The sequence below is a fragment of the Balaenoptera borealis genome (genome assembly GCF_965194805.1).
Source record: "Balaenoptera borealis genome assembly, chromosome: 12".
NCBI lineage: Eukaryota > Metazoa > Chordata > Mammalia > Artiodactyla > Balaenopteridae > Balaenoptera > Balaenoptera borealis.
Window position 1 is genome coordinate 84322281 of NC_138869.1, and position 18527 is coordinate 84340807.

Sequence of the window (18527 nt, forward strand, 5' to 3'; positions counted from 1 at the left end):
CTGGGGCCCGCCCCCTTCCTCCGCCCGCCCCCGCCCCCGCCGTCCGGGACCGCCCCCGGCGCAGCCCCTTCGCCGCCCGCGGCCCGCACTCAGTGCGCCTGGCTCACTCGGGCCCCGCCCCCCGCGCGTTTAACCCTTTCGCCGCCGGGGACGCGAGGGGGCGGGGCTAGGGCCGGGGCGGGGCCGGGGGGCGGTGCGCCAGGCTGGGTTCCCCTTGCCCGGGGCTCGCGCCCCGCCGCGTTCTCCCGGCCGGGAGCCGGCAGAGGGGCGCAAGGACGCACGGCCCTGCCCGGACAGGAAGTGGGCCCGGGTTTCCCACTCCTCGGCGGGCGCTCCTTCCTCCGCGGGAAGGGAAGGGCCGCGGAGGCCGCGGGGTGGGCAGCTCAGCTCGCTGCTTCCGGAGGTGCGGGCTGTGGCCCTGGGGGGCTGAGAGCAGCGCAGGTTCGGTGCGGGCCGGCATCCTCGTTGGCCACAGCGGCCTGCACGGATGATAATGAATGGACGGTTAACCAAGTATTCACTGAGAGCTAGAAAGGGTTAGGCACGGTTCAGATTGCTAGGAATATGCAGCAAAGACCCTGCCCTTGGGGAGCTTGCTTTCCAATGGGCGGGAATGGATGGATCCGTGCAGTTGTGCTCTCTTAACTTTTGAGAACTTTGTGCTACTATAAATTAGTTTTACACTTTTTACCCAAAGTCTACCTTCGATATTAATTGATCTGAAAAAGTGGAAGAATAAACACTGAAGAAGAAAAGAACTTTCTCATCGAAAGTTTCTGTTTAATATTAAGTTTTTTAAGTACTTATGGAGGGCTTCCTTGGTGGTGCAGTGGTTGAGAATCCGCCTGCCCATTCAGGGGACGCAGGTTCGAGCCCTGGTCCCGGAAGATCCCGCGGAACAGCTGGGCCCTGGGCCCGTGTGCCACGGCTGCTGAGACTGCACTCTGGAGCTCCCGAGCCACAACTACTGAAGCCCGGGAGCCTGGAGCCTGTGCTCCGCAACAAGAGAAGGCACCGCAATGAGGGGCCCGAGTGCCGGAACGAAGAGTGGCCCCCGTTCTCCGCAACTGGAGAAAGCCCGTGCACAGCGACGAAGACCCGATGCAGCCTAAAATAAATAAATTTAAAAAAATATATAAAAGTACTCATGGAGGACAAAAGGTATTTTTCATAAATTAAATTGGCAAATACTGGATTTATTCCTACCAGTAATGAAGGAGTCAACTAATCACTTTCCAGAGGTACAAAAATACAAAATGAGAAAAGAACTATTTAATTCCTAGTCCCTTTTTTATTAGGTCCACAGCTATTTCACTTCTAAGTAAATACAATTTCTTAGAAATGGCACAGTGTATGAAATGTGATTGAGTCTGGACTTATCTGGAGTTCCGAGATAAATTTTCCATCTTAAGTTTCTTGACTCCAGTATTTAGTCTTTGGTCTTTAATTCCTTTATCTGACATAAGGAAATGAGAAAGTAATGCCTATATCGGACTAAAGCTAATTTAACTTCAAGACTGACCTTTCTTAAAGTTGGACCTTAATCTCGTGAGGAATAGAAAGATCCAGAACTCTGGAACATCTTAATTTTCCATCTGTGAAAAGGTGTTCAAATCTTCAAACTGCAGCCATATCTATTAGGTTGAACCCTATGAAACTGATTTCTTTATAGGTCAAAACCAGAATACCAGCATTTCAGATGGTTCAACCTAATAGTTCCCTTGTGTTTCCACATGACCATTTGTAGAGGATGTGGTGGTGGGAATTTCTTGCAAAGGTGGGATGTTGCTATCCCCTTAACATTAAGAGTTTAGTTGGAAAGTCCTGGGACATAGTTAGGTACTAGAACCTCCACATTTATAAATGAGAAACATGAAATAAAGGGGATGACTTAGGGCTCATACTGATGACCGCCAGCTCCAGACCCTTCCAAATATAATTGAACAACTAGACATGGGGTTCTTAGCTGTATGATTTAATATTTCATTACCTTGAAACCCCAAGGAGGAAGTCCTAGATGCCTACTTCAGCCATCACAACCATCTCTTAAGTCCTAGCTTCAAGACCTTCAACCCCAAATGGATCTCTTCCCGACCCCTCTCATGCAATCGGTCATGGAGTCCCATGAATTCTTACCTCAGAGTCTCTCCCACCAACTCTCACCTCCACCACTCTTCACGGGGCCCACACAAATTACCCATGGTTACACTGCCTCCAGTATCTCCCCCCTTCAACACATCTTTCCATTAGAAACATCTACTGAGCACCTACTAAGTGCCAGATGCTGTGCTAGTTACTGAAGACAGAAAGATAGGACAACCCCTGTTGGTGGTTTTAAAATATGTCCTCAAGTTCTTTGATATTCCTCCCTTCAAGAGATAGCAATTAATCCACCTCTTCCCCTTGAGCATGGGCTGGATTTAGTGGCTCACTTTTAACAAATAGAATAAGTGATGGTGTGTGACTTCCAAGACTAGGTCATAAAGGCATTTTGTTTTTCTCCTTTCTCTCGTCTTGATCACTTGCTCTGGGGAAAGTGGGCTGCCATGTTGTGAGGATACTCAAGCAGCTTTAGGGAGAGGTCCACATGGACAGGAACCAGGACCTCCAGCCAACAACCAGTGCTAACTTGCCGGGCTTCTGCATGAGCCATCTTGGAAGCAGATCCTCCAGCCCTGGTCAAGCTTTCAGATGACCACAGCCCTGGCTGACCTCTTGACTGCAACCTCCTGAGAGACCCCCTAGCCAGAACCAGCCAGGTAGCCACTCCCAAATTCCTGACACACAGCAGCTGTGAGATAATAAATATCTGCTATTTTAAGTCACTGAATCTTGTTGTCACTGGTTATGCAGCAAGAGGTATGCTGGAGCTTACAATCTATTAGAAGAGACAGAGACATCATTACAATTCAGTGTGATGATGGTGACTCTAAAAACAACTTGAAATACATACCCTATGAGTGCAAAGAAGAGGTAACTTAATTCTGTCTGGGGTATTGGGAAGAAGATATTTGGGCTGGACCTTTATCTGGTAGGATCTTACTGATAGAGAATGCAGGAGCGGGGTGGGAGATGAATTTTGGAGGCTTAAGATGTTGCTAGGTTGTAACAGGTTTCAAATGCCATGATAAAGAATTGTGACTTTCAGTGTATCATAAATACCTTACAATTTTATTTGTCAATTATACCTCAATAAAGCTGAAAAAAATTTTTTTAAAGAATTGTGACTTTATTCTGCAAACAATGGGAATTTTTAAGCATGACCAAATCTGTCTTTAAAGAGAGAACCATCAGGAATATGAAAGATTGTTTTGATTTAAAAAGAGTGGTATCAGGAAGTCCACTTGAGAAACTATTAGAACAGCCCAGTTAAAAACAAAACAAAACAAAACAAAACGCTTCTCAAAGAATAGTGGCGATAAGAATAAAAGAGAGGTGAATTATTTCAGGGACATTGCACGGGTTAATTAATTGGATTTGGTGATTGCTTTAATATATGATGTATAGGAGTTGGAGGAGTCAAAACTTTAGGCTACGATGACATAAATGATGATGGGACCATTAAAAAACATATATGGGGACTTCCCTGGTGGCACAGAGGTTAAGAATCTGCCTGCCAATGCAGGGGACACGGGTTCCAGCCCTGGTCTGGGAAGATCCCACATGCCACGGAGCAACTAAGCCCATGTGCCACAACTACTGAGCCTGCGCTCTACAGCCCACAAGCCACAACTACTGAAGCCCGCGTGCCTAGAGTCCATGCTCCACAACAAGAGAAGCCACCGCAATGAGAAGCCCGCGCACCACACGAAGGGTAGCCCCTGCTCTCCACAACTAGAAAAAGCTCACGTGCAGCCATGAAGACCCAACACAGCCAAAAATTAATTAATTAATTAATTAATTAATTAATTAATTAATTAAAAAACACGTATATGGAACAACAGAGAAAGAACAGTCATAAGCGAGGAGAAGCTGGCCTCAGCTTTGCACAAGCTGAGCCTGAGGAGTCTCAGGATGTTCACATCGATGCTTTGACAGGTCAGTTGGAAACCATTGGATTGGATTAAGGGAGAGAAAGTCAGAATTAAAGGTATTTGTGCTTCATCTGCAAGGGGACTGTGGAAGCCATGAGGTTAACTAAGTGTTCCCAGGAGAGTGTGCTGAGTGAGGAAAAGCCCGAGGTCAGCAGAATCAGAGGGATCCCCAACCCCGAGAAGGGGAGAGAAGGAAAAGGAAAGGGGGGCGGGTTGAGGAAGCCATAACGCAAGCATTTCACCAGGGCAGGTGAATAAACCAGGCAGGATAAGAGGATGAAGCCCCTAGGTGCTGGCATTATGGCCTTTGAGGCCCACTCTTTTTAAAAAAAAATTTTTTAATTGAAGTATAGTTGATTTACAATGTTTCAGGTATACAGCAAAGTGATTCAGTTATATATATATACATATATACTTTTTCAGATTCTTTTCCATCATAGGTTATTACAAGACATTGAATATAGTTCCCTGTCCCATACAGTAGGGCCTTGTTTTTTATCTATTTTATATATAGTAGCATGTATCTGTTAATCCCACATCCCTAATATATGCCTGCTCTCCCTTTCCCCTTCAGTAACCGTAAGTTTGTTTTCTATGTCTGTGAGTCTATTTCTGTTTTGTAAAGAAGTTCCTTTGTATCATTTTTTTAGATTCCACATATAAGTGATATTATATGATATTTGTCTTTCTCTGTCTGACTTACTTCACTCAGTATGATAATCTCTGGGTCCATTCATGTTGCCGCAAGTGGCATTATTTCATTCTTTTTTTATGACTGAGTAATATTCCATTGTGTGTATATACAACGTCTTCTTTATCCATTCATCTGTTGATGGACATTTAGGCTGCTTCCATGTCTTGGCTATTGTAGACAGCGCTGCAATGAACATTGGGGTGCATGTATCCTTTCGAGCTATGTTTTTCTCCAGATATATGGCCAGGAGTGGGATTGCTGGATCATATGGTAGCTCTATTTCTAGTTTTTTAAGGAACCTCCATACTGTTCTCCTCAGTGGCTGTACCAATTTACATTCCCACCAACAGTGTAGGAGAGTTCTGAGGGCCCACTCTTAATTGGACATTGGAGGAGGCATAGTTAACAGTGGGTAGAAGACGAGAAAAGGTGAGAAAATAGTCTATTATTTTAAGAAGTTTGGTGAGAAAAAGGGAAATGGATGGTGTCTTAGGAGATACAGAATATCCAAGGAAGGATCTTTATTTTTTAAGATCAGAGCATATTTGGAGACAGAGAAAAAACACTCAGGAGAGAGAGAGGGAAATACTTAAAATACTAGAAATATGGGAGATCGTGGATGAAACCAAGGAGGAGGCATGAGGGTCACTCCAGCAACAGGAGGAAGAAGGGAAACTCCTCTGAGGCTGGGGCAACAACCTAAGATGGGTGAATATATAGTTAGGTCTGGACGTGGAGGAGATAATAACCTTTCATATTTATATTGTACTTTACAGTTGCCCTGTGAGGGAGGAAAGACAGTGATTACCAACCCCTTCTTATAGCTGTTCTGAGACACATGAAAGACCAAGGGCCACATAATTAGCAGGTAGCTGAAACAGGACTCAGACTAGAGATCAGCACAGGGTCCCCTCTGCCCACCCAAACTGGAGCCTTTCAGGCTTCCTAGAGCATGGCACTGATCAGGTAAGCACCATCTGTCTCTCCCCGCCTGTCCCATCGTGGCAGCTGATAATTCTGAAACACCAATGCTTAACTAAATTGGAGTAGCCCCTCTTTCCAGAACAGACCCTGTGGTTTCCAATCTCTGTGTCTTTGTTCCCCTCACAAGGCCCTTGTGCTATGTCCCTTTGCCTATAAGGTAACTATCCTTGAAGATAAAGGGTGTGTACCTCTTCCTTCACAAAGCTGTCTTCAGGGCACTTAGGCTGGAGGCGTCACATAGCACCTGTGCACACCTCTCAGGTAGCAGCAAGTTCTCCTGCAGTCAGTGGATTTGTCTATGAGTTTTACACCCCCTTTGGATGGTGTCACCTTTTAGGGCAGGAATCTAGCCATTTGCTCTCATATTCCATCAGCACCAAACACAATAATCCCACGTGGTGTGCTCTCACCAAGTGTTGTTTTAGTGAATAAATGATTGAAAGAGAGATGCTGTTGCCATGGCCGGTATAAGTGTGACCACTAACCCCAGGAAATGGAAAATGTCTTTTCTCATATAACAAGAAGTCCTGAGTTAGTTCATTCCCAGGGGTAAGTGATTCATCCAAACCTGGAGTCTCACTGTCCTGCCACTTGGCCACTCTGTGTTTGCTTTTGTCTCAGACTTGTCCCTCATGGTTACAAAGGGGCTGCAACAGCTCCAAGCATTCTATCTTTCTTACAACAAGACCCAAAATTCAGAAAAGAAAGAGGGGGACATTTTGAAGAGTGAAGAAAACTTTCCCAGAAATCCCGGACTTTCCCCTCATGCCTCATTGGCCAGAAATGCATCACATGCCCATTCCTAAACCAGTCATTGGCAAGGTGAGTGGAACTGACATGATTAGATTAACCTCACCAGGAAGGCATCCTCAAAGGAGATGAGGAGACTTTCAGCCTCCTTTGAAGATCCTGACTAGATCCTGGCAAGAAAAAAGGTGGGGAACTAGTATGGAGCAGGCCTCCAGAAGCATCTGCACCATAATTTTTGTCAGGGCTTCTTACTCTATATATTTTCACCTCTTTTTTTTTTTTTTAATTTTTTTTTTTATTTATTCATTTATTTATTTATTCATTCATTTATGGCTGTGTTGGGTCTTCGTTTCTGTGTGAGGGCTTTCTGTAGTTGCGGCAAGTGGGGGCCACTCTTCATCGCGGTGCGCGGGCCTCTCACTGTAGCGGCCTCTCTTGTTGCGGAGCACAGGCTCCAGACGCGCAGGCTCAGTAGTTGTGGCTCACGGGCCTAGTTGCTCCGTGGCATGTGGGATCTTCCCAGACCAGGGCTCGAACCCGTGTCCTCTGCAATGGCAGGCAGATTCTCAACCACTGCGCCACCAAGGAAGCCCTCACCTCTTTTCTTCACGGGACTCATGGCACTCTTACCCAAAATGAGTCTTGCTTTCTGGTTTCCGTACAGTAGACACATGAACTTTGCAAATGTCACACACCTACCAGTCACTGTTGAAGTGTCTCGCTGATGGAGCTCCAGCTTGACAAAATGTAGTGTTGGTGCTCCGACGGTCCAGCATATTATATCAGGCACAACATTCTTGCCTCTGATACCACAGTGGTTTATTGGAATCAGTGGTATACTAAGGTCAGGGCAGTGGAAGCAGTCAGCCCTGGGGCCACGCATGAAGGCATTGCATGATCTATAAAGAATTTTAAAACAATGATAAACCTCTAAAGGCAATGTGGTATCCTGGATTTAACCCTGGAACAGAAAAAGGACATTAGTGAAAACACTGCTGAAATCCAAACAAAGTCTGTAGTTTGGTTAATAGTATTGTACCAATGTTAATTTCTGTGTTTTGAAAAATGTACCATGGTTACATAAGCTGAGTGAAAGGTTTATGAGGACTCTCCATAATATTTTTGCAACTCTCACGTAAATCTAAAATTATTTCAAAGTTAGAAACAAATTTTAAATGACAAAAGTGACTAAAAATTCTTTGTTTTTTAATTACCACCATGGCAATTCTAAACAATGTTAGAGGTAAAAATACTTCCCCAAATCTTTTGGTCTAAATTCTAAACAATTGTTGTTGCTGTTGAGTTTTAATAATATGTATGTAAATTTCAACCTTGCCCATTTTTACTATTTATCTTTTAATAAACATTGCATCCTACATGAAAGTTAATTCTAGTAACTCTCATATATACAGCCGACTCCTAATATACAGGGTCTCAGATGCACATATTTGTTTCCAGTAAGTTCATACCCATCTGGAATCAGCCTAGCTCGTTTCCAGCACAGCCAGGTCTCCAGTGTGACAGAAGCTTGGGTTTGAACCACAAATTGGAAACAAACAATGATAACAGTGATTTTATAGATGAAGAAACAGAACTTGTTACTTTAATTCTGTCATTCTTTGTGACCACTGGCAGCTCTTATTTGTGTTTAAAATTTAAAACAGTAAGACAGAGTACAAAATGCCGGCATCCCACACTCACTCACCTTCAGCAGTTAGGCAATAACTCAGAAAAACCAAGTTGCTTGTCCAGTGGCAGCTAGTGACTCAGTGGCAGAGTAAGGCATGGGAACCAGGACTCCTGACCACTCAGGGCTCTAACCACTGCCCCCTATTTCCTCTTTCCAAGTCTCATTCAGCTGGAGACAGACTTATTCCAGACGACTAATGAGTGTGCCACCTGACATTCAGAAGGGAAGTGGGGGCATTTTTAAAAAGAGACACAACTCAAATTAACATTAGAAATGAGTACATTTCAGGGGACTTCCCTGGCGATGCAGTGGTTAAGACTCCATGCTTCCAATGCAGGGGGCGTGGGTTTGATCCCTGGTTGGGGAACTAAGGTCCCACATGCTGCACGGCTGGGCCAAAAAAAAAAAAAAAAAAGAAATGAGTACATTTCAGTCAGAATTCCTGCAACCAGGAAAATACTGGAATACAACATTTGGGGAGCAAAGGAATGATTTCAGATCTTGATTTCCACCGAGTTCTCCAATTTGGGGGGCATCTTTCAATGGAAACTCTCTGGGGAACTTATCCTTAGTTTGTTTAAGAAGAAAGCAAGAACTATCAGAATGGCACCTCTGTGATGCAGTGGGCATCACAGTGAGGAAAAGCTCAATAGCAAGAACTCTGTGGAAGGACAGTTTACATGAGCCTCTGCCTTCCCCGAGCAGCTCTCACCCAGTCTGGGGAGAAAGGTAGACACTGTTTTGATTAAATTTAAGCAGCTCCCTGTGAACCTTTGTAATCAGTCCTTGAAATTCATCCCATCTCTCTTTCTCATATCACAGCCCAGGATTCAGGAACCATTCACTTGCGAGTTGTCAATCATGAACACTACATGCAACTACTGGGTGTGTCTTTGCCCAGCTCCCAACCACAATAATGGTTTAGGGGTGCCCCGCTCCTCACTGAGCTGTTAATTGACCTCCTGTTGCATGCTTGGAAGGATGATGGATGAGTGGAAGGGTGGGTGGATGGATGGATGGATGAGTGGAAGGGTGGGTAGATGGATGGATGGATGGGTGGAAGGGTGTATGGTTGGATGGGTAGGTAGATGAGTAGTTGGATGGATGGATTAATGGATCAACGTGAGGGAATTCATACCACTCCATCTTTATATTGGTGCCCAAGGTAATTCCATAGTGAAGGGGCCCTAAGGGGATTCTGCTTCCACACAGGAGGCATGTTCAAGAACAAAGATATATTTAGGTTGGGTAGAACTTAGCCGTGGGGTAGATTTAAGGCCCTGAGAGACGGGGACCATAGCTTTCCATCTGTGTGCCTTAGCAACCAGCTCATTCTCTACTGCCTAATAGGTGCTGAGAGACTGTTGACAAAAATGAATGAATGAATGAATGATTTGAGAAACACTAGGAAGTCTCCCCCTGACCCTGATACTCATCCCCACATTCTGATTTTTTGTTATTATATTCCAACGTGAAACTTTCATCCCTTTGTAAATCAGTTATGTATCCAGAAAGTGTCCAGTTATGATGCAAAATATTCCTGGATGCTAAACACATTAAGCCCTTTCCATCTGTTGTCTCTTTGGCAGGAGTGAGCTGGTCACATTGCCGTCTCGCTTGATTCTTTGCTGATGAGGTTGGGCACAGGGCAAGCCCAGAGGTTTCTCTGACCGGGCAGAAGGGCTCTTGCTGAGGAGTGGGAGAGGGCCCTCCAATGCAGGAGGCACGAGGACCCCTCTCCCCTGATCTCGGCAGCCAGCCCCTGGCCCCAGCGCCTTCTCAGCAGCCCCTCCTCCACAGGAGAAGAATTCCTCACTTTGTCCCCTGGGTTTCCACGAGCTGGGTGGGGCGCTGAGGTGAGGAAAGAAAGAAAGAAGAGGAAGAGTGAGAGCAAGAAAATAAACACGAGAAGAGGAGAGACACAGGACAGAAAAGAGAGAAGAGTGGAAAGAAAGTTAGGCTAGACATAGGCAGGGGGTAGGAGAGAGGGAAAAACTAGATTCTCTTTGCAGCACAATGCTTCTAGTAATAATATCATCATTATCTCGCCTGAACAGATGTGCGAGGACTCTGTCTACTCATTATACAGCACGAAAATGGAACGAGTTTCCATCAGCCTCATCGGAAATCTTGGCAGATGCTGTCAGAAAGTGGTGCTGCTTCTGAGATGTGATATTTCAATAGCAGATACAGTACTTTTTGACTGGGGTTGGGAAAAAGAGAAAAAGGGAGTTGATTGTGCTTTCTTTTTTTTTTTTTTTAATTTTGAAATTCTTTTCTCCAAGGAGGTTTCGCCTTAGACCACATCGAGCTCCTTGGACCAGCCACGTCAGCGTGACCAGTGGTCTGGGGCTGGCCTGCAGCCTTAGGGCCACGCTAGACCCCGTGCCAAGGCCTTTTCCTTGGAAACAGCCCCTCTGCTCAGCCTCCAAGGCATGCCCTGCGAGGCCCTGACCTCCCCTACTCCCCACGATTCATCGTCTCCAGTCCCCTCTTCCACTTCCGCCTGGACCTCGGTGTCCCTGTCTTGCACGGAGACATCTGAAGTGTGTGGTTCAAGCAAAGAGCCTTTTGTCCCCAGCTGAACAAGGCGCAGGGAGCCCGGCAGCGCCAGAGACAGGAGTGGACACCCTCCGTCCCTGGACGGAAGCCTCGCAGTGTGCAAGCTCCTCACGACCAGCGCCACCTTCCCCGGGAAGGCGGCCAAGGCCTGCGGCCCCGGGTAGGAAATCCCCAGTGAGAGGCCCTTCCTGAGCGCCACAGAAAATGCTTCTTTTCATCGACTCCAGTCCCCTTCCTTTCTAGCGTGAAGGCCCAATCACACCCCCCTTCCTGGCCTTCCACACTCCGTTCACATGCCAAGTGCCCCACCCAGTGCCTGTTGGTTCCTGCACCCTCAGCTGGGCTCCCCCAACCCCTGGAAAGCCTCCTCTTTCCCCCAGTGGGGCTGCCCGCTCTCCCTCCACCCAGCTCCCTGGGCCCTCACACCAAACTCTTCCATGCTGTGACCTAACATCTCCAAGAGGCTCCCGTCAGGTTGGACGGAAAGGGTTTGTTGACTTTGCCAGATTAGCAAGGGGAGCAAATTCCACGGATGCCTCAGTTCCAAAGTCTCAAAGTTCAGACCTACAGTTTGATAGCAGGAGTGAAGTGATGGAGGCGGCCTGAGATAGCACAGAAGAATAACAGCAACAGCAATCGCTCTGGGTGGAGCAATTACTAGCTGGCAGGCAATTGTCTCTGCCCTCTCACGAACTTCTAAACTTAATCCTCACAACAACCTCGGCTACAGGTACTGCTGGTAGCCCCAACTTGCATAGGAGGAAATAGAAGCCCAGAGATATTAAGTAACAGGCCCAAGGCCCCAGGCCAGTAGGAGGCAGAGCAGGGTGTGCCTGGGGATGGCACTCCTGTCCCCATCCCCGCCTCTCCAGACATGCCCTGGGGGTGGCAGGAGATTTGGATTCCTGCCTGGTTCTGCCACTCTGCATGTGGGTGACCTCAGGCCAGCTGCACTCTTTCCCAATCAGAAAAATTAAGAGAATGAGGTGATTTCTTGGGGCACTTTCAGGTGGTAATGCTGTGATTTTTTTTTTTCCTAATTATAAAGGTAGTCAGGTATAGCACAGGGAACTCTGCTCAATATTTTTTTTTAATTAATTAATTATTTATTTATTTTTGGCTGTGTTGGGTCTTCGTTTCTGTGCGAGGGCTTTCTCTAGTTGTGGCAAGCGGGGGCCACTCTTCATCGCGGTGTGCGGGCCTCTCACTATCGCGGCCTCTCTTGTTGCGGAGCACAGGCTCCAGATGCGCAGGCTCAGTAGTTGTGGCTCACGGGCCCAGCCGCTCCGCGGCATGTGGGATCTTCCCAGACCAGGGCTCGAACCCGTGTCCCCTGCATTGGCAGGCGGATTCTCAACCACTGCGCCACAAGGGAAGACCCTGCTCAATATTATTTAACAACCTAAATGGGAAAAGAATTTGAAAAAGAATACATACATGTATATGTATGACTGAATCACTTTGCTGTACACCTGAGACTATCACAACATTGTTAATCAACTACACTCCAATATAAAATAAAAAGTTAAAATAACGGTAGTCAGAAAGATCTCCAAACTTCCTGGATTCGGGGCCAACCCCAGATAAAGGGATGGAGTATGTGGCAAAAGTGATGCTCGGTGACCCCTCAGGGCTCCATCTGCAATGTTTCCCTCTGTCCAGACCAGGCCCCTGGTGCAATCCCTCCTACCCCTCCAGGCCCCAGCGTCCTGGGGTGGGTGAAAAGAGGGTTTGTCCATCACCTAATAACTCAGAGGACACACAGACCATGCACATCAGGATGGGTAAACCCAAGCTCCTTATTAAAAAAGAGCTATCCTTCGAATGCATCCTCACTTGTACCAGGGGTGACCAGTGCTAGTCAAAGGTGAGCTTAGAGGTTGCTCTAGGCCAAGTCTCTTGGGCAAAAGGGGAATGGTCTCTCATGCTCTGCTATGAGATGGAGTTGTAAATACCGTTTCGGAAACTAGGGGCCGTGTGACCAGAGATGTCCTACTCCCCTCCTTCCTGCCAGGAGCCCCTCAGCGACTGCCCATTGCCTACAGGGGGAAGCCCGCATCCTTTGTCTTGGCTTCAAGGAGCACCATAAGCACACTCTCACCCTCCCACCTTGGCCTCCATCTTCCCTAGAAACTCATAAGTACCACCCCTGCCAATTTTGACTGAGCTGGCAGCATCATAAGAGTTAACTCTTGGGACTACCCTGGTGGTCCAGCGGATAAGACTCCATGCTCCCAATGCAGGGGGCCTGGGTTTGATCCCTGGTCAAGGAACTAAGATCTCACATAGCACAACTAAGCCCATGCGCCCCAACTATTGAGCCCGCGAGCTCTAGAGCCTGTGCCCCACAACTAGAGAAAGCCTGCACGCCTCAACAAAGACCCAGTGCAGCCAAAATAAACAAATAAATAAATTTTTAAAAATAAATAAATAAAAATAGGGAGGTCTCATTTAAAAAAAAAAGAATTAACTCTTACTGTTGGTGGCAGATTTGTAGCATCCTATTTGGTTGATTCTAAGATGCACCCTTTTTCTCATTTTAACATCTTACTCATTTAACACTGATCATGCAATCGATGGCATGTTGTTGTTTATCTGGCAGCACTGTTTTCTTTTGTTGGTTCATGGAATAACGATGTAGCTTACAAATGAAGGCATCTCGGGTTTGATGAAGTATGGTAAGTAGCATTTTCCAGAGTTGAGCTCTGGAAGCTTGGCCAGAGACTGGGAAGCTGCTTGCCCATTCTCTGCATCTTTTTCCCCCAATCAGGCCTGGGTCCTGGTGTAATGGGAGTGACTTCTGGGGGCCTTTATGGACCTCTGGTTGCAACCACTGGTGATACTTAAAATGTTTAATGACTAGACCAATCAAAACAGAGGCTGAAAAGCACTGGCATGTCTGTCCTGGAGCTTACTTGATCCCCACCCTGGCTGTGGTACTCCTTCCTGATTTTATGGACCTGTTGCCTGCACCCTCAGGGAACGTGGCCTGTCACCCAGTCCCAGGGGAAAATCCCCAACTGGATTAAGCCAGGCATAGTTATCTCAGTCTCCTTTGCCTTTACTGGCTTAAGGGATGGGCATGTATATTAGTTTAGTATTGCTGCTGTAACAAATGAGCATAAAACAACACAAATTTATTATCTTATGGTTGTGTGAGACAGAAGTCGGGTACATATCTCACTGAGCTAAAATCAAGGTGTCTGCAGGGCTGAGTTCCCTTCTGGAGCCTCCAGGGAAGAATTGGTTTCCTTGCTCTTTAGGTATTGGTAGAATTTAGTTTCTTGCAGCTGTTAAGAGTGAGGTTGCTGGCTGTCAGCAGGGGGCCTCTATTAGTGTCTAGTGGCCTCTCTCCAGGTCTTACACATAGCCCCCTCACTCTCAGAACCAGCGACAAATCCCCTCATGCTGCCATCTCCGTCACTCAGCTGGGTTTATGTGATTATGGTTTGTTTTTTTGTTTTGTTGGGGGTTTTTTTTTGGCCACTACACGTAGCTTGCGGGATCTTAGTTTCCCGACCAGGGATTGAACCTGTGCCCCCTGAGTGGAAGCTTTCAGTCCTAACCACTGGACCACCGGGGAAGTCCCATATGTGATTATGTTGAACTCCCCATCTCAAGAGTCTACCTTTGGGACTTCCCCAGTGGTCCAGTGGTTAAGACTCAGCACTCCCAATGCAGGGGGCCCGGGTTCAATCCCTGGTCAGGGAACTAGATCCCGTATGCTGCAACTAAGAGCCCGCATGCCGCAACTAAAGATCCCGCCTGCTGCAACGAAGATCCCATGTGCCGCAACTAAGACCCTGTACAGCCAAATAAATACATAAATATTTTTTAAAAAGGGGGGACTTCCCTAGTGGCACAGTGGTTAAGAATCTGCCTGCCAATGCAGGGGACAGGGGTTTGATCCCTGGTCCGGGAAGATCCCACATGCCGCGGAGCAACTAAGCCCGTGCGGCACAACTACTGAGCCTGCGCTCTAGAGCCCGCAAACCACAACTACTGAGTCTGTGTGCTGCAACTACCAAAGCCCGCGCCTAGAGCCCGTGCTCCACAACAAGGGAAGCCACCGCAATGAGAAGCCCACGCACTGCAACTAGAGAAAGCCCGCATGCAGCAACGAAGACCCAAAGCAGCCAATAAATAAATAAATAAATAAAACGAAAAAGAGAAAGAGAGAGAGTCTACCTTTAATCTACAAAGTCCCTGTGGTCATGTAAGGTAAGAAATTCACGGGCTCCAGGGGACAAGAGTGTGAGGGTCTTTATAGGCCATTGTCTGCCTGCTACTGCATGTGACCCACTCTGGCCGATGAGATACAAGGGGAAATCTGCTGGGGCTTGGGAAAAGATTTCGCTCCCTGATATAACGATTCTGAGGCTTGCCGCACTCTTACCTGCTTTGATTGAGGGGCTATGAGCTACGGCAACCATCGTGCCACACTAGGCATCAACACCAAGAATAAAAGCTGACACACAGAGAAGAGTAGTGGGAATATCAGAGTGAGAAGAGAGTGCTTGGCCTTTTGATGACAGTGTTGAGCCACTGAACCAACCTAGCATACTTAACCTAGCTCCTACTGGCCCCCGCTTTAGGGCCGGAGGAGGACCCTGTATTTCCAGTTACGGCCGGGGATTAGTCTTACAGGAACAGATTGCCCATAGTCCCTGATGCTGCCTGCTAGACCGCACCTCCTGGTCGAGAGGATTGTCTGAATTATGCCTGAACTTGCTGTATCCTTCAAACTTGGTGGCCAGACTGCTGGCCGCCCTCCCAGTGGCTCAGTCTCCCCAGCCCTGCCCCAAGGAGTCTCAGCTCTTTCCTCCCTGTTAATCCTGCATTTCCAGGGTCACATCCTACCTGTGCTCTTCCCACCTTGATGCTTCTGGTGTATCGTAATATCCAAACATCCTAGACCGCTGGCCATTCTCTGAATAGTCCTTCCGCTTTCCTGCTTCTACGCTGTTCCTTCATGCTGGTCCCTCAACTGGAAATGCTCTTTCAACACTCTCATATCTTCACCATTAAATCCTCGCGACCATCTTGTGATGCTATTATTCCCATCTGGCAAATGATTCAAAAACATTAGGTAAGTTATTTAAGGGGATGTGGCCAGCAAGTGGCAGAACTGGGACGCTGATGTAGGTCTCCCTGACTTCAGTGTCCATGTCCTCTGACTCCCCCGTTTGACATTTTAGAGAAGACACTGCCCATCTCAAGTCATGAAGGACTTGTCCCCTTCCATGTATTATAAGCACCCTGAGGGCAAGGAGTGAGTCATTCCTTACTGACCCCCAGAGTCAGCGGTGTGCAGGTCAAGGTCAAAAACTGGCTTGGGGGTCGAAGGTGGGAGCCCTGATTTGTAGTGTTTTCCATGGGGTAAATACCCCATAGTGGCTGATTTCAATGTCCCAATATGACCTTACTGAACCAGGAGCTGGGAAGAGTGAACAGTGCACAGCGTTATAGGATGTTTCCACCGTACAGATATACAACAGATGTGAGTAACCTCAAGAGCACAGATAGGGACTTCCCTGGAGGCGCAGTGGTTAAGAATCTGCCTGCCAATGCAGGGGACATGGTTCGAACCCTGGTCCGGGAAGATCCCACATGCCGTGGAGCAACTAAGCCCATGCGCCACAACTACTGAGCCTGTGTGCCACAACTACTGAACCCCGCACACCTAGAGCCCGTGCTCCGCAACAAGAGAAGCCACTGCAATGAGAAGCCCGCGCACTGCAAGGAAGAGTAGCCCCCGCTCGCTGCAACTAGAGAAAGCCCGTGCGCAGCAACAAAGACCCAACGCGGCCAAAAAATAAATAAATAAATTTTAAAAAATTAATAGCTTTAAAAAAGAGAGCACAGATAACAGCAAAATGTAGTAAAAATCATTAGGAAGTGAATGAGTTTTGATCATTTATTACCTTTGTTTTAAATCCAGTTGCTTCTATTTTAATTTTATGTAACTTAATCTTTAAAACTGTTGTGTTTAACAATTGGCTTGCAAATTTCCTGGAAACTTAACAATTAGGTTCCTAAGTGGTTAGAGCTGGCTGCAGCGTGCCACTGCTGGAGTCTAGTCCGAGGCTTTGCTTTCAGTTGGTTCTAGAATGGTGGTGGGTATGCTGATAAAAAGAATATGCTCATCCACTAATGAGCTCCGAATAGAGCTGGTAGCCAGACTTCAACATCCTTTCCCGTGTCTGAGAATGCCTTAGTTCCACCACTCACACAGAAGGCCACACAAATAAAAATTAGCTGAGGGTGGAGACCAAAGAACAGCCAAGGCTCCAACTAAGGTCTGTGAAAACTGATCTCTGCCCAGTGCCAGGGTGGGGCCTTGTGACTGCTTCCAGTTCAAAACAGTCCTGGCAACTGGGTTTGAGCAACTGTCCTCTCTCCGACTACACCCACAGCCAGAGCGGTACTGAAGAAAAAGCACCAGTCATCTTGTTATTCTATCACATTCCAGAAAGGACAGCCCCCCAGGAAGTGGGGAGCCTAAAAAGAAGTAACAACTAGATTGCTCCTCCCAAAGGCACAAAGAAGTGCTGCGCTGGGACTGTCTTAACGTTGTTTCGTTATGGGTTCAGCGCTGACATCACTGGAAACTGGAGTGGGCGGGCGCAGCTTGGGGAGGGAGAGGGCCAGCTGGAGAATCAGCTGCGCTGCATTGCACTCAGAACTATCCCTGTCCCGGTTCAGGGATTGTACCATATATGGACTCAGGCTCAGGACGGCAGTCCCGCTGATTTGCATTGGGGCTCCCTGAAAATTGCATTTTGGATTAGGTCATTGCTACCAGCAAAAGGGAAGACTTGGTGGCTGGACTGCTGGCCGCCCTCCCAGTGGCTCAGTCTCCCCAGCCCTGCCCCAAGGAGTCTCAGCTCTTTCCTCCCTGTTAATCCTGCATTTCCAGGGTCACATCTTACCTGTGCTCTTCCCACCTTGATGCTTCTGGTGTATCGTAATATCCAAACATCCTAGACTGCTGGCCATTCTCTGAATAGTCCTTCCACTTAAGGCTGGTCAGCATAAAGAAATCGGGCCAATTGTGGTCTGGCGTGGACCGAGGAGGGAAGGGGGTGCCGCCCCTTTCCAGCCAAGCTGCTCTTGGGAACAAAGGCCGGAGCCTGAGCAAGCTGCGGGAGTGACTCTCAGCCACAGTGCACTCAGTAACAGTCCAGGCTCCCAGTTACTCTGGAGTCAAGATGGGTTCATCCAGGTAAACCCCAGCTAGTGAACCCACAACCTCATCCCCTAGGTCCAGACTGGGTCAGCCCAGGGTGATACAACTGGGCCTTGGGAATCCAGGGAAAGGGGAAAGGAAAGGGTGGGTTGGAAGTGATCTGGGAAAGTGGCTTTTAATAAATGGCCAATAAATTGGATCCAATTTGTAAAGATTAATTAATGTGTTTTGCTGTTGTTTCAGCAATTGGATGGCTTTAGCTTTTGTTTTTAAAGGACCAGTTTGAATTATTTCAGGACACTTCTCTCTCTGTGCACCTCTTGATTTGATTCAAAAGACAAGAAGCATGGATTACTCTCTGGCAGTGAGAATGAACTGCTCCATATGCGAGATGCAGAGAAACCTCACAAACATAAGGTAGAGAGAAAGAAAGCAGACACAAAGGAGGACTGTGAATCCCATTCATACCAGCTCGAAAACAGGCAAATCCATCTGTGTTGTTAGAACTCGGGATAGTGGTTCCTTTGTTGGCATTAGTGACTGGGAGGGGCAGGAGGGCTTCGGGGTGCGAGTGATATACTCATTCTTTGTCTGGGTTCTGCTTACACAGATGTAGACACACTG

General features: G+C 47.2%; 1 protein-coding gene across 1 annotated transcript; it reads right to left on the reverse strand.

Annotated features, from left to right (window-relative positions):
- Positions 1-29: 29 nt before the first annotated feature.
- On the reverse strand, positions 30-18521 carry LOC309607593 (uncharacterized protein). Its single transcript, XM_082346296.1, has 3 exons — positions 17647-18521; positions 7162-7361; positions 30-479 (listed from the first exon to the last, which is right to left on the reverse strand). The coding sequence occupies exons 1-3, from the start codon at positions 17748-17750 to the stop codon at positions 130-132; spliced, it is 654 nt and encodes a 217-aa protein (XP_082202422.1). The 5' UTR covers positions 17751-18521; the 3' UTR covers positions 30-129.
- Between the last annotated feature and the right edge of the window lie 6 nt (positions 18522-18527).

Bases quoted from the DNA above. Each gene is read 5' to 3' on its own strand.
- LOC309607593 (XM_082346296.1), bottom strand. From the start codon at position 17,750: ATGCTGACCAGCCTTAAGTGGAAGGACTATTCAGAGAATGGCCAGCAG. The intron at 7,362-17,646 runs GTAAGATGTGAC...AATTCTTTATAG, and splicing joins TCAAGGTGGGAAGAGCACAG to ATCATGCAATGCCTTCATGC. The intron at 480-7,161 runs GTAGGTGTGTGA...TCATCCGTGCAG, and splicing joins AGACACTTCAACAGTGACTG to GCCGCTGTGGCCAACGAGGA.